This window comes from Acyrthosiphon pisum, chromosome A1 (assembly GCF_005508785.2).
Source record: "Acyrthosiphon pisum isolate AL4f chromosome A1, pea_aphid_22Mar2018_4r6ur, whole genome shotgun sequence".
NCBI classification, from domain to species: domain Eukaryota; kingdom Metazoa; phylum Arthropoda; class Insecta; order Hemiptera; family Aphididae; genus Acyrthosiphon; species Acyrthosiphon pisum.
In genome coordinates this window covers 95,870,973-95,885,797 of record NC_042494.1, presented here as the reverse complement: position 1 = coordinate 95,885,797, position 14,825 = coordinate 95,870,973, and the positions used below count along the sequence as shown (strand labels likewise).

Here is a 14,825-nt window from a genome sequence, read left to right as displayed (position 1 = left end):
TCTAAGCACAGTCCATTTATTTATATGTCTATGACATAAACCAATACACTTACCAATTATATTTATTAGTTATTTCTCCATTGCCTTGCCACGGTTCTTATACACTATAAACGTTCATTTCATTTGCATGTCGTACTACCAAATACTCCTAAAAATTCGGGATAATCAACTATGACTTCAATACTATTTTAGGTACACTGTTTTTTTCAACTACAAAGCTGTACTAATGTAGGCAATACATATTTTATCTCCCTCCTCGCTGTGTCCACAATCTACCGCAGAAAGATTGCCCACCTGATAATATACTGTTTCCATAACACTTTATAGTTATAGTTAACGGCTAACTAGGTTTTTAAGTGATGACATTGTAAAATCATAAATTGTATTTAAATATTCAATTCAAATTTATTTATAATTTGTAATGAGTAATATGGTATAACAGCAATGATATATTCCAAATACTTTGGTACATTAAAGGTATTTATTAATTTTAAAGAAATATTGAAACAATTTAATCAAACTAAAAATTATAGACACCAAGTAGATAAATAAATATATAAATAATTTAAAAGTGATGAATTGCACTTGTAACTTACAAGATGTAATGGTAAAGCAAGTGGTTACCGGGATTATTATGTTTTTTATTTTTAATTACAAATTTCCACATACAAGATAGTTAACTAGTACTAAAAGGAAAAGTACGGCTTGTCTCCTTCTTATTCAACGGTATTTTCTTTTTTAATATTCGTAGACTCTGTATTTTCGTTGGAAAGAAAATGTTTGCACAACTTAGAAGGAGTTAACCAGCCATAGGCTAAAAACAATAGAAACCCATATTAAATAATTTTATTGTTTTATCGTTTTTAGAAAGTTTAATAGTAAATACAATATAAATTTATAAATATAATTATATATGCAAGTGGTTCACACCGACCGAAATCATTGTGATCGGCGCTCGTTGTTGTTTCTCAGTATCTGTCTTTATTACTTTTATCAAGAGAAAGTCATCATTTTTTATGTAAGTGCCACATTTATCAAAGTTTTTAAAACAATATTTGTGATTCTGATTTCTCCTTCCATTTATTCATAATCCCTTTAGTTTTCACAAATTTAGGATATTATTTAATATATGGTCATTAGCTTATTTCTTTACAAAACTTATTTATTACTTATTAAGCGCCAATCATTGCGAGTCTACTCCCAGAAAATTAGACAATTTATGTCAAGTTTCCACGCACACAGTCATGTTTTTATGAATTTAACTGAGTACAAAATAAAAAATTATATTAATATTTATTAGTGTCCACAAGAATACGTACTGTCAAACAATATTTTAAAAACTTCGACATTATACAGGTAGAAGTTGTGTATATTTCCTAAAATTACAATAAAATAATGAATTAAGTACTTATCAATTATATTAATTTTATTGGTGAAACTATTAAAGATTAGGTTTTATTTGTTGTTTAATACTAAATTGTTGTTCTGTGTTGACTAAATGTATCCACCAAATTGGAATTAAAATTTATTTTGGCCTATATATTTAGCATGTAATTAGCATTAATTTGCATGGTTTCTATTTAGGCGTGGTATCAACAACTATTGAAGGGGCGGGGCTTTAGACTCGTGTCTTCGATCACCCTCCTATACTTAACAAAAGTTCTCATTTTCAAACCTGGCCCAGGGAAAGTGGCGCTCCGATCGCCAAATATGTTTAGAGTACATTGCAATAGCCCTACCTTTACCTTTATTGGTCGGGGTAGTCTAGTGCTCCAAATTTGGGATTAAGCGTAGGGGTAAAAGCCTTGCCCTATAAAAAGTCATGTTTTCAGGACACCAAGCCTCGGGCTAGAGATAAAGGGAAATTTACTGGAATTCAGAAAATGGAATTATTAATATGTGGTAAGTACATGGAACGTAAGGACTCTGTGCAAACCTTTAATAGTATTTGATTTGGAGAAGTGAAGTGGAGAAATATAGAATGAAGTACGTAGCCTTACAAGAATTTTGATGGGAAGATCTTGGAACAACTGAGACATCACAAACACCCATATTTAATGGCAAGTGCGAACATGACAATAGTTTTGGGACTGGCTTCGCTGTATATGAGTCAATCATTCATGCAGTAAATAAATTCAAAGATATTAACCCAAGGCTCTTTACATTAACTCTAAAAACAGATAATTTTGGTACTGTATTAATTAATGTACGTGCGCCAACTAAAGAGTTGGACGAAGAAGTAAGAGAATATTTCTATGCAACACTAGTCCGATGTGTTTGATTATTTCAAGGAAAGTTTTAGGATAGTGTTGGAGATTTAATTTCAATTAAGGATTAATTAATGGGATTTAATTCAGCTTGTCATTATGGTTTTGAAACTTGATAAAAAATTTCAGTTATCCATAAATTTAAATATTGTGGTGATGAAAATGCATCAATAAGCTCATTAGTCTAAGTATAATACTGCTTTTTTAATTACAATAAAAGTAAAAAAAGTAACATTGGGACTAGTTGTAACACATTTTTTATCATAGTATTTATTTTTAACAAATTCACACTGTAGTTACATCATGCTTGAATAGTATTTAGTTAAAATATTAATTTATTATTATACATTTATACTTTTATAGAGGTATATAGAGCCTTCAATATGCATAGACAGTAGACACTATAAGAAAAACTCATAGAGGATCACAATAGAGTTAATTAAACACAGATAACTATTTCATGTTAAACAATTTATATTATCATAATAATTCTCACAGAACTGTTTTATTTTGAAACATTGTATTTGGCTTTTAAAGATATAAAAATGACGAAATATATTTGGGTGTTACAACTTATCTCTCAAGGCCACTACAAAAATGAAACAAAATAATAATAATATGATATTGAACTTCACATCAATTGATGTATTTATTAATAAGGGACTTTAGTCTTTAATGATATTATGAAACAAGACAACATTTTCTATCTATTGGTATAAGTAAAAGCCAATTCTGAATAATATTTTATTAGATACAGCTACACAATATAGTAAAAGTATTATAACTAGACCAGGTATCCAGGTCCTGCGCCACAACAATAATTTTAAAATATACATTTAATGTAAGTAAATAATTATTAAATATTAATTAAAACAATATTATACCTTTCGGTGCCTCTGATTTGTACTTTTCTATAACAATATATAATTATAAAACACATTATTTAATGTTCAGCTAGGAACAATATATTTTGTAATAGTAATTTGTTATAATACCATTGCAATGCTATAAAATTGTTTTATCATATTTTTGGATTAAAAAAGTTTTATTTAATATACAGGAAGTAAGATAACACGATTACCTACTATTAAAATTATACTCTCTTCCTTTTTATTTTCTATACTCATATTCGCTTATAAAGCTAATATTATCATTTGTATTATTTTTATTGTCTGTAGAACCTGTGAGCTTTGTCGAAGTTCCTGCAATGGCACTACACGATTCGGCTCTTAGGCGACTGTCAAACTTTTCACCTTGGATAGAGGGTATGCAGTACCTAACCATTTTTTAAGTCAAATACTGTAATAAATGCTCAAGGATTGGTATATGAGGCTACAGAATTAGGTTGTATATTCTCACAATATACAAGTATCTATATTCTATAGATTTAATATTACTCTAAAATTAATCTGTATAGGTACTCCGTTCCACGAGAGAGTGCGACCAACATGCGCGTAATAATGAATTAGCTCCGACGTCGCGATGCCAAATTTCCCCCACCATGTGGCGTCCGCTCTCTGTATACAGCGGCTCAAGTAACGCACCACAAATATTAGTCGCACTCTCTCGTGGAACGGCGTACCTATAGTCCAATAAATTGCTCTTCCAGAACTAATGTGATTCAGTATATTATAATTTTTTTTTTTTTACTAATGATAGTATTTGAAGAAGGTTACTAGAACGTTTAGATATACGTGTCCTACACAGAATTTTAATATTTCCCAAATATTTTCAGGAAAACAACATAGGTAGTTGTCATAATATTTGAAAAAGTTGCGTAATTAATAAGGAAATATATTATTTATATTTTTTGGCCAAGAAGTTCACATTTGAAAAATATTTTGCAAAAAACATTTTCATAGAAACATTATAAAAATATTAAGTCAAAATTTTTGTGCAACTTTATAGTCCAATATTTTGTTAACATGAGAATAAAATATTTATACAATATTATCAGTCAAATATTCATTATTTAATCACTCCAAATATTCACAAAGTATTATCATTTCCCAAATGCTGTGTGGGTGGTGGTGAAAAATATTGCATAAAATAATTTACCATAAATTTTCCCGAATAATTTGGACTTCTCTGTAACAATATATAATTATATAATTTGTCATTATCTTGGAACTATATTTTTTAATTATAATTCTAACCACTGCTGTACAATACATTTTTTATGAAAAATATTTATTTAAAATATAGGAATTGGTTATTTCATCTATTTATTTTTGCATCCTATGTTGTGGTCCAAAATAAAAATATTGACCTACAAATTGTAATCTTATCACCGCTGATTTGAATAATTACCAGCGCTTAACTCAAATTTAAATTTAATATGGGTGTTATTCTATTTCATTTGACTCTCATTAAAATTGTTTATAGCCTGGTAAAAATGTTGGTACTGATCATTCTTAAAATACCTGAAATGTCAGCATAACGCTTAGAATCGTATATAACTGTTTTGGTATCGAATGTGGACTGTAGAAATGCAAATTATAAAAGCTAAACATAAATATATAGTTGATTGATGGATATGTAAATATTGATAAATATATGCATTGGTAATATAGAAAGATTATGCTTAAAAATAAATATGTAATATTTATATAAACTTGGATATTTCTGATTACCTATTATTGTTATTTCTTAACCAGTTTACAAAGTATTAATGCAATGTCATAATATTACAATATTTGTTATTCAATATTTGGACCAATCACAGCATTATATGACGCTAAGATATCTCGTTTAGATATGCACCGGACACTGAAATAGCCATTTTTTAAAACATGATCGAGTCTATAGATATTTTTACCTCTTTTGGGATTATTTAACACAGCTAAAGAAGAAAATATAAAATTATTAATTATCATCATCTATATAATAGGTATATCTAGTTAAGTGATTCTTAAAAATAAAAGCACAATAGTAGTTAGTACCGATCTAAAGTAGATAAGCTACAACAGATCTAGAATAAAATCTAATATTAAAAAACCATGAAGTTGTAAAAAGTATCCTGAGTAATATTTTAATGTGGGTATCAGGTACCTACAGTTTTAGGATTTATTGAAAATCTCATTTTCTATATTTATTTTTTGCGAAAATTAAAGCGAAAGAATCGGTTTACCTAACTGTTGACATTAGCTGGTTGTTATATAATATTATGTTATGATTTCCAAGAACTTGGAAATTATAAAGTTATAACCAAAACTTATAAAGGAAAAAAAATAGAATAAAAGGTTTCTTCATTAGTATTATTTAAACAATGAAGTAATGCTTTGTGCATAATATTTAATACATTTCTTACCCATATCATATGTCGCCAAGAGACATTGGTAGTGATTGTTTTCTAATAAATACATATAATATATATTTTTATCATTACATAATATAGATAAGGTACTCGTCTTATTCTAACTTTCATATCGATTTTAAGTTAATTTAAGATTTCTACACCCCGACTGATATTTCATTTAATATTAAATTGTATATAATGTGACTATGTGAGTAATGTTCTTTATTTTCAATATTGGATTGTTTCCAGTTTCCACTATCCCATTAAACTGGTTCTAATAAAAATAAAATAAAATAAAATAAAATAAAATAACCTATACATAAAAATTTTACGTATTTTACTACTAGTATTGCAAATTAGGAATTTTCCACAAACATTTCTCAAAATTTTGTAACGGAATTAACTATGATACTTTTTTTTAAAACCAAAAGTTTAATACTTGCAGCGTGCCAATAAAATAAGTTATGAACTATCACTAATGGTAAATTACGTTGTGTGTACGACTGAAATTATCAATAGTGCGAGTGAAACACCCTTCAACTTCTGCACATAACAGTCAACATGCAAATGCATATTTTGGGACCCACAACGTTTTTTCACTAACAAATTTCGTTTTAAATCCAAGATTTATGAATTAAAATATTATAATATAATAATTAAAATAATACACGGTTCCCAATAAGTTGTTATAATGTATATTTATAACATTCAAGATATATTAATATATACAAATATGCACAATTTTTTTATAAGCATTTTAAGTATTTGCATTTTGAAAAAATTATCAAAATCATGTGAATTAAAAAATTAGTTTGTAGTTAAAAATCTAAAGACTAGGTATATAAAATAATATTTTTCTTTATAGACATTTATATTTGTAATTTGGACAAAATTACGTAATTAATCGAATAATATAACAAGGATTTTAAATAAATATTTTTGTAATTCAAAAATATTTTTAATCTTTTATGAAGGTATATTATTATAATATTATATTTTATTTTATACGCAAAATGAAATTTTGTAATACAATGTTTTCTTCAAAAAATAATTCCATCTACCATAATATCACTAATTGACAATTGTAAAATAGATTGCTTTAAGAATTAAGAGCAATAAAAATAAATCATCAAATATACTTATGATAGATCAGCCTATTTATTACATCATAATAATACCTATAGTCTTATATAGTCTATATATGTTTTCGCTCAGAAGAGTTGTTATAGTATGCAATGTATACGACAGTTTAAAACTTAGGGTGCTGGTATGTAATGACTTAGAGAATTATTATATCTCAATAAGTTAAATTTAACCCTTGTTATTCAGATCTCTAATAACTAGAATATGGTTTATTTTCGTCAAATAATTATTTTATACCTACTTACCATCGTACTTAAACGTTTTACCATCAACTTCTGTTAAAACAATTGAATGTTATTAAAAACACAATTATAATAAAATAATAATTATTATTTATTTGGTACAAATGCAACATAATATTATATATTTTGTATAATGTAGCACACAATGTAAATGGGCCCCACTGAGCAAGCTCGCGTGGGAACCCATGAGTTTTAACTAATTTTAGTCGTTACAAGTTTTGTTAAATACATTAATGAATTTAATTTAATAACTAATTATACTTAAGATATTATATAAAACATAAAAATATAAGAGGACAGGGTATTGATGATCTGAAAATTACAATTTCAGGGAATCATCATCAGCTTGTTGTAGTGTTAAATTTGTTAAATTTAGTTTGAAACTAACATAATTTTGCATAATCACGTAATTACTATTTCATAATGTAGGCTATTAAAAATATTTGGACCAGTATATTATAAAAAAGAAAATTGAGTGGTGGTTTCTGTAGAATAGTGTTGATAATATTAATTTACTTTAGTGTAATATATTACACTATAGTGTTAAAGTTATGGGAGATTGGTTATAACTTATAATATCATAATACCATTTAATCAGTCCCTATGTCAGTTTTTCGAAAAATCGTATTTAATTTGGAAGTTAATTTAAACACTATTGAACATAGACATTTTGAATGGTCATCTATTTTTTTAGTAATTAATTCACAAAATAATATGTTAAACTGAATTTGATAATGGTTGAGTTTTTATGACTGGATAATGTTATTTATGTACTTAACTATTGATTGTCGTAACACATTGTTATAATTAGTTTACTGATTAGGTTAAAAATAATAATTACCATGTCTATATTTTAATATCGCTGTAGTACATTCTGAAAGTATAAACAAATTTTAAATTGAATAAATGTTTGCTTGTTTAGAAGTGTATAATTCAACTATATTTACAGTAACATTCGTAGAATTAAATAATAAATTTATTAAATAAGGGACAGTTGTTATTTTCTTTGTTAGGAGATTCTCTTCTATTTCAGGGTGTTCGTTATAAGGACCTTTAACTAGCACCGTTAGACCAGCATTGTCAAGTTTGAAACTGAACATCAAAATTATCCAGAGTAATGGGGGCTATTATCCTCACCTGGAATTTTCTTAACTGTATATGTCTGTATACAGTATATGCACTACTCTAACGTAAATTCTTTAATAATATGCATATTTTGGCATAATAATATAATACAATAATAATATAGTTTTTTCAATTATAAGACATTTCTAGAATGAAAGAGTGTCTATTTTTTGTATAGAACTCAAAACATGTGTTCCTAACATTAATATGATAAGTGAAGTACAACAAAATTCCATTATAGAAATAATGTGGACATTGGATGAGATACCAAAGAAATTAAATCTAAATGGCCATACCTATTATTATATCCGGGGAATATTATTGTATTTAATAGTGGTTTACGTACAGGACTCAGAGTGACAAGTGGTCAATATAAGGCATTTGCATGTAGAGCAAATCCCTATTGGGAAGTGTATGATGATCTAAAAGATAATGATACACAGCCAAAACAGGTTAAAAATAATGTCGAAGTTCTAATATATTCACTTTAAAATATATTTTATAACTTAAGTAACATTGTACTCATTTTGAAAAATAAATATGATTCCAGCGAAGACTTTTACTATAGCAATACTTGTACTATGGCTATAGCAATACATATTTTACCACAGCACAGACACAGACATGGGGAAAATCATGTTTTTTCGTGTACAAAATTGTATCTTGGTTGTACAAAATTGTGAAAAATAAAGTACATAATACTGTACGAGTTAAACTTTGATTTGTCAATAATTGAAGTGAAATAATTGGTCATGGGCAGTGCTGGGGTAACGTTACCACGCAGCACGAACAAGAAAAAATCGCGTTTTATCGTGTTAGTTGAGGTGTACAACATTTTATTTTGGTTGTACGAAATTGTACAAAATAAAGTAGGTGCATAATACTGGATAATTTTGATATTCAGTTTCAAACTTGGCAGTGCGGGGTAACGGACCTCATTTTACTGTTTACGTATTTGATTGAATTATGTTTTATTATCAATTAAGTAAAATAGCTTACTTTCTATAGCTGTAAATGTATAAACGTAAATCGTTATTAACTGATTATTCAACTTTAACTTCAAAAAAATTGTAGGTATCATTACATATTAAAGACTTTATATTATTGTATAACTTTTTACTATACAAAAAATAGTCAGGGTGTGTCTTATGTCATTGTACGCGGGGGTTTTTTTTAACAATTATGAATCGATGATATTATGGAATTTCGTTAAAACAAAAAAAGACGTGTTTCTTTATTTTTAACAGGCAATTTTTTTATAAGATTTTTAAACACGCAGATGTACCAATAATAAAATCGACTTTATTTTTCCAAATGGTAACCACTATATTTTTTGATGGATTCTGGTAAAACTTTTTTTCTGAACATTTTTACAGTCAAATGATCAATTTTGGTTCCCTAGGTTATTAACTATGGTCCTCTAAAGTTTAGTATAATATGCATCAATACTTTTAACTGAAATACCTAATTTACAAGAGCTAAATAATTTTTTCTTACAACTACCTTTTTATATACTTAAATAGTTAAATCGGTAATCTAAAATGCTCAAAAAAAAAAAAACAAAGAAACAAAATTGTTGGCAAATATAGTTCATTATTTATAGTAATTTTTCGTGATATAAAATTGAGAATACAATTTCATTTTATAATTATTAATAATAGGTAATTTACCCACTATACCTACCTACTTAAATAATTTTTTTTTCTTAAAAACTGTATTGGACGCGTTAAAAATATATTTGAGGGATAATGATGGGCCCCCCCCCCCAAATTCAATGGGCCCCAGGACCGTGCCCTCTTCCCCCCCCCCTTAATCCGGGCTTGTACTATCCAAAAATTTACACAACCCGGATGTACACAAATAGAAAATTGCCTACATTGAACTCCTTAGAAACGGTCGGTATGCATACCCCTGATTGAGATCAACCACAATCTGTTTGAGACAAACAGATCAAATATCGTCTTCCATAAAACTTACAACGTACTACATATTATTAATGACCTTCGTCAAAGCAGGCAATCAGTATAAAACCATATTATGTCTTATCCAGCGCTACGACAGTAACGCGGAGCTAAGTACAAAAAAAAAATGTATTTTTATTTTAATAAAATACATTGGAAAATTCAATAACTGCTTTTAGTACAGTTTACTAAAACATAATATAGAAGTCGACACTAGATGGCACTAACTGTAAAATCAGTAAATTCATATGAGTGCATTGCGTAGTCACTTGGTAAAAAATACGTCGACACGTAACCATTTTATCTTAAACCGTGGTTGATAACAATATTTATAACATAAGAATATATGAGGGAACTAATATGTTACCAATCCTAACCGATCTTAACCCATCCTAAACGACGGGAAACGTTTGGGAGACCGTTCATAGCGAACGGATTCGGTCAATAAATGTACGTACACGTGAACACGTATGTAGTGGAAACCCATCTTAACGTAGGTATATTAGTAGGAATCAGAGTCGTACCATTGAAAAACTGTGCTAATTTGTTCTAATCCATCAATCGATTAAAAATAATTATTTATATACCTAAGTATTTGAACTATGGATATCATCTATGTTAAAATAGTCTGCTAAATAACTGAACTTAGCTTGGTGACTTAAGTTAAGAATTTAAAAATACTATTGCATAATGAGTAGGTAGGTAGGTACCACATAATAATATAAGGAGGCTACTGTCATTGAAATATGTTTAGTGTATCGAGTGTTTTAATGTTGCCAAGCTAAGTTCAATTATTTAGCAGACCATTTTAACATAAATGATATATAATATAGATCAAAGACTTAGCTATACAATTATAACACAACTTCGAGAGCCATTTTTTTTATACCAACGTTTTTTTTACAGTCTTTGGCGTAGTGTTTTTGTTGTGTAAAAATAATAAAGAACATAGTTACTGCAACCATTTTAATCAATCTAAGAAGCAGGGCTTTGCACCCGAACGTAACCCGAAACCCGAATTAACCCAAATAAATAGCATAACCCAAAACCCGTATATACAAAATCCATTGAAAAAATTAACACCCAAAAAACACCCGAAACCCGAATTTCCATTTGGGTTTACCGGAAACCCGAATTATTGAAAATTAAGTGACATATCAATTTGTATTTATTTTTTGCAACTAACGCGACTAAGAGGATAAGAAGATAGTAGTGTAAGTTTGTAATGGATAACTCATTTTTTTTTTGAAACTAACAATAGTTAATTAAAAATTAAAAAAGATCTTGATGCTAGATGATTGTTTTATTTTATTTCACAATATTCAATAATATACAATAGAAATTGTGTTGTAAAACATTCTAATCAAAAATAAATATAACGAAAATATGTTTGGTTAAAAATTAAAATAATATGTAAGAAGCTAGAACTTTCTTCTGTTGAAAAAGGACTGAGTAAGTACTAAGTAATAAGTAATAAACTAATAACTAATAAGTATTAATATTTAATTTGTATTTTTTAATCTTTTTCATTATGTTTACTTTAAATATAAAATCAGATAACTATATCAAATTTGCATTGAAAATCAATTGATATACAACATGGGTTTTTATTTTAACACCCGAATTAACCAAAATTAACCAGAATAAATTTTCATTTAACCGTAACCTGAAAAGTGTATTAACCCGTAACACCCGAATTCAATAACCCGTAATTTCTTTCAACGCCCGAAACCCGAAACCCGAAAAAATGATTCCGGTGCAAAGCCCTGCTAAGAAGGCAAAGTTATTAGCATGTTTCATGGTCATATTCCCATTGTTTAAAAATTAGAATTTTCAACTACCGGTCTACATATTAGATATTATTATATGATTGCTTAAAATGTAAGTATCGTTGATAATTTAATTATTAATTATTTTGTACAAATTCTCAAAGAAATTGTACGCAAACACATAATTTAAACAAACCTATTTAAACGCAATAAACATTTTATTCGAATTACAATTATGCTATTAGTTCTTATGCTCATAAATTGCAAAAATCAAAACTAAAATAAGGATATTGAGCTTACTTACCTTTTTCAACTGAAATTATAAGATAAATTATTATTGAAAAAGTATTATTTAATTTTACTTATTACACTTCTTACTAAAGATATATACATATATATATTATAACCTATTTTTTTAGGATACTTTGCGCCACAAGAGAAGGGACCCGTTTCCCGCCTGCAGACTGACAGCAGTAACTGTTACGAGGACCCATTTCCCCCCACTTTGTGCCATTCAGTATATGTCAAATAACACGGGTTCCGTCTTTTGTGGCTCGGAGTATAGTCAAAAATGTATAAAATGTTTATATTTTTTAAATAAGTATGTATATAACCAAAACAGAGAAACCGAAACATAAGTTTTTGTTATTTTAAAAACCGAATAGAAACCGAAACCAAAATTTTAGTTTTTCTAGGAACCGAACCGGAACCGTAAAATTCATCAAGGTTCATGTATTAAAACCAAAAATAACGATTTTAGTTATTTTGTTGTAATTTAAAAATATTACTAAATTACAATAATTATAATACTATATTAAAAACTAAAATACGACTTCTATGCATACTTACAAAGTTCTTCTGTAATTATAATGGACAATTTATTGTTTTAATAGTATTATTTAAGTTTGGCTATTACATTTATCATAGGTAATCCTTAACATTTTAAATTCTTACAATGAAAGGGTGGGTTTATTTTTGGTTATATTTTATTTCATTATATGTTTGTTATCACATTTTGTAGTTAAGTAGGTTTAAGCTACAGCCCCCAACAGTGAGTCTCGGTAAAAAATTGAAAATTGAATTTAAGGATCCCATAAGTTATTCTTACAGTAATAGTAGGTGCCTAGGTGTAAATTGTAAAATACCGAATTAGTGATTTTTCTTTTAAAAATAAAAGTTTTGATGCTGTAATTTAAAAGTATAAGCTATTAAGCGTTTAAACTTTCTATCACTGCGTATATTTCTTTAATTTAAAATAATCTCATCTTATAGTTGATATTTTAATAATATTAAGATAACTAATAAAATGATAATTTGTTATAATGATCAGTACAAATCTTATTTATTTCTTAAGTTCTAAATTATTTAATATCAATTGACAATTGCAATCAAATTAATTTGGAATAGTAAGTTTATTCAAGCATATCAATTAAACAAACTGCTTAAAACATATGAAATCTGTTCGAATGACAATTAGGTAACATATTTTCTTATATTGATAATTTGCAAAATATTTAACTAAAATAATAGTTTTTTTGTCGACTTACTTTCAGTAGCTGAAATAATAAAACAGTTTATTATTATAATAATATTGTTTATGTTTAGGTATTACACGTAATCCTTCACATTTTAAATTTATACAATGAAAAAGTGGGTTTTTTTGTTATATTGTATTGCATTACATGTCTGATATCACGTTTTGAAGTTAAATTTAAAATCTCCAACAGTGGATATCGTTAAAAAAATTTGAAAATTTAATTTGAGCATCCCCATACGTTTTGCTTACAGTGAATTCAATTTGATTTTATAGATGTTTGAAATATAATATATTATTCTAAATTAGATAATTAAAGTAAAATTAATAATTTATTTTTTAAAGATAAAAGTTTTGTTGTTGTAATTTAAAAAGTATAAACTATTGAGACTTAAAATTGTCTACTACTATGTTTATTATTATAATTTAATTAATATATTTTCTCATATTGATAAGTAGCAAATTATTAAAACTAAAATAAGAGTTTTTTGCCGGCTTACCTTCACTAACTGAAATTATTAAACATTTTATTATTTTAATCGTTTATGTTTAGATATTACAATTATTATAGCTGGTAATCCTTTAAATTTTAGATTATAAAAGAATGTGGCTCGCATTGGATTCATAATGACGGAGATACAATAAATTAGTACCTAAATTATGTTGATAAACTGTAAAAAATAAAAATAAAAATAAGTGTTTAGTGCTGACTTACTTCCTTCCACTGAAATTATATAACAAATTATAATTATAAAAGTATTATTTAAGTTTATAGTTATTACACTTATTAAAAATGATACTTCAGATTTTACATTTTAAAATAATGTGGAATGTAATGGTTTTACCTCACGGTTATGTTAAATTATAATAATATGTCTGATATCACGTTTTGTAGTTGAATTTTAGGTGAAAACTACAATAGTATTCTCAATAGTGATTATCTGTCAAAAAACTTTAAAATTGAATATGAGGTTACTTATATTAAGTTATTCTTACAGTACCTCTAGTTGCAAAATATCGAATATATGTTGTTGGAATTTGTTTATATAGATGCTTGAAATACATATTTTGATAAATTGGGTATTTAATTAATAATAATTAATTATTTTTCTTTTAAAACTTATATAGTTTTGATTTAGTAAGAACTACTCAGACATCAAACTTTCTACCACTACTTGTATTGTCATAATTTAAAATAATCTCATCTTACATTAGATATTAGATTTCGAAACTTAGGTACCTAGTACAACTGAAATTATGTGATAGGTACATTAATAATTGTAACATTATTATTATTATAAAAGTATTATTTAAGTTTATTTATAACACTTAGTAACAGGGCTTGCAAGCGTTATAATAACGTTATGATTATAACGTTATATTTGATAAAAAACGATTGAAATTTGTAAACATAATTATAACGAAAAACGATAAACATAAATAAATAAATAACACAAAACAAAACGTAACGTTTAACAAAATATAT

The 14,825-nt window shown here is 26.9% G+C and overlaps 2 protein-coding genes across 2 annotated transcripts in view; both read right to left on the bottom strand.

Moving 5' to 3' along the window:
- Positions 1 to 388: 388 nt before the first annotated feature.
- LOC107883574 lies at positions 389 to 9,207 on the bottom strand. The gene is made up of 9 exons (XM_016803803.2): positions 9,075 to 9,207; positions 7,792 to 7,824; positions 6,954 to 6,983; positions 5,578 to 5,619; positions 5,086 to 5,109; positions 4,326 to 4,355; positions 3,152 to 3,178; positions 1,320 to 1,376; positions 389 to 814 (listed from the first exon to the last, which is right to left on the bottom strand). The coding sequence occupies exons 1-9, from the start codon at positions 9,154 to 9,156 to the stop codon at positions 717 to 719; spliced, it is 423 nt and encodes a 140-aa protein (XP_016659292.1). The 5' UTR covers positions 9,157 to 9,207; the 3' UTR covers positions 389 to 716.
- Positions 9,208 to 13,765: 4,558 nt separating this feature from the next.
- LOC115033543 overlaps positions 13,766 to 14,825 on the bottom strand; it is a 10,757-nt gene continuing 9,697 nt past the window's right edge. The window contains exons 8-9 of the mRNA XM_029486294.1: positions 14,055 to 14,063; positions 13,766 to 13,848 (exon numbers count right to left, since the gene is read on the bottom strand). Coding sequence (XP_029342154.1) covers positions 13,766 to 13,848; positions 14,055 to 14,063 — 92 coding nt within the window. The remainder of the gene's footprint in view (positions 13,849 to 14,054; positions 14,064 to 14,825) is intronic.

What these genes read in the sequence shown, in the direction of transcription:
- LOC107883574 (XM_016803803.2), bottom strand. Translation starts at nt 9,156, where the DNA reads ATGATACCTACAATTTTTTTGAAGTTAAAGTTGAATAATCAGTTAATA. An exon ending in CAAATCAGAGGCACCGAAAG is followed by an intron (nt 1,377 to 3,151) that starts GTATAATATTGT and finishes TTGTAATTTTAG; the next exon opens with GAAATATACACAACTTCTAC. An exon ending in TTTTAAAATATTGTTTGACA is followed by an intron (nt 815 to 1,319) that starts GTACGTATTCTT and finishes TATTGTTTTTAG; the next exon opens with CCTATGGCTGGTTAACTCCT.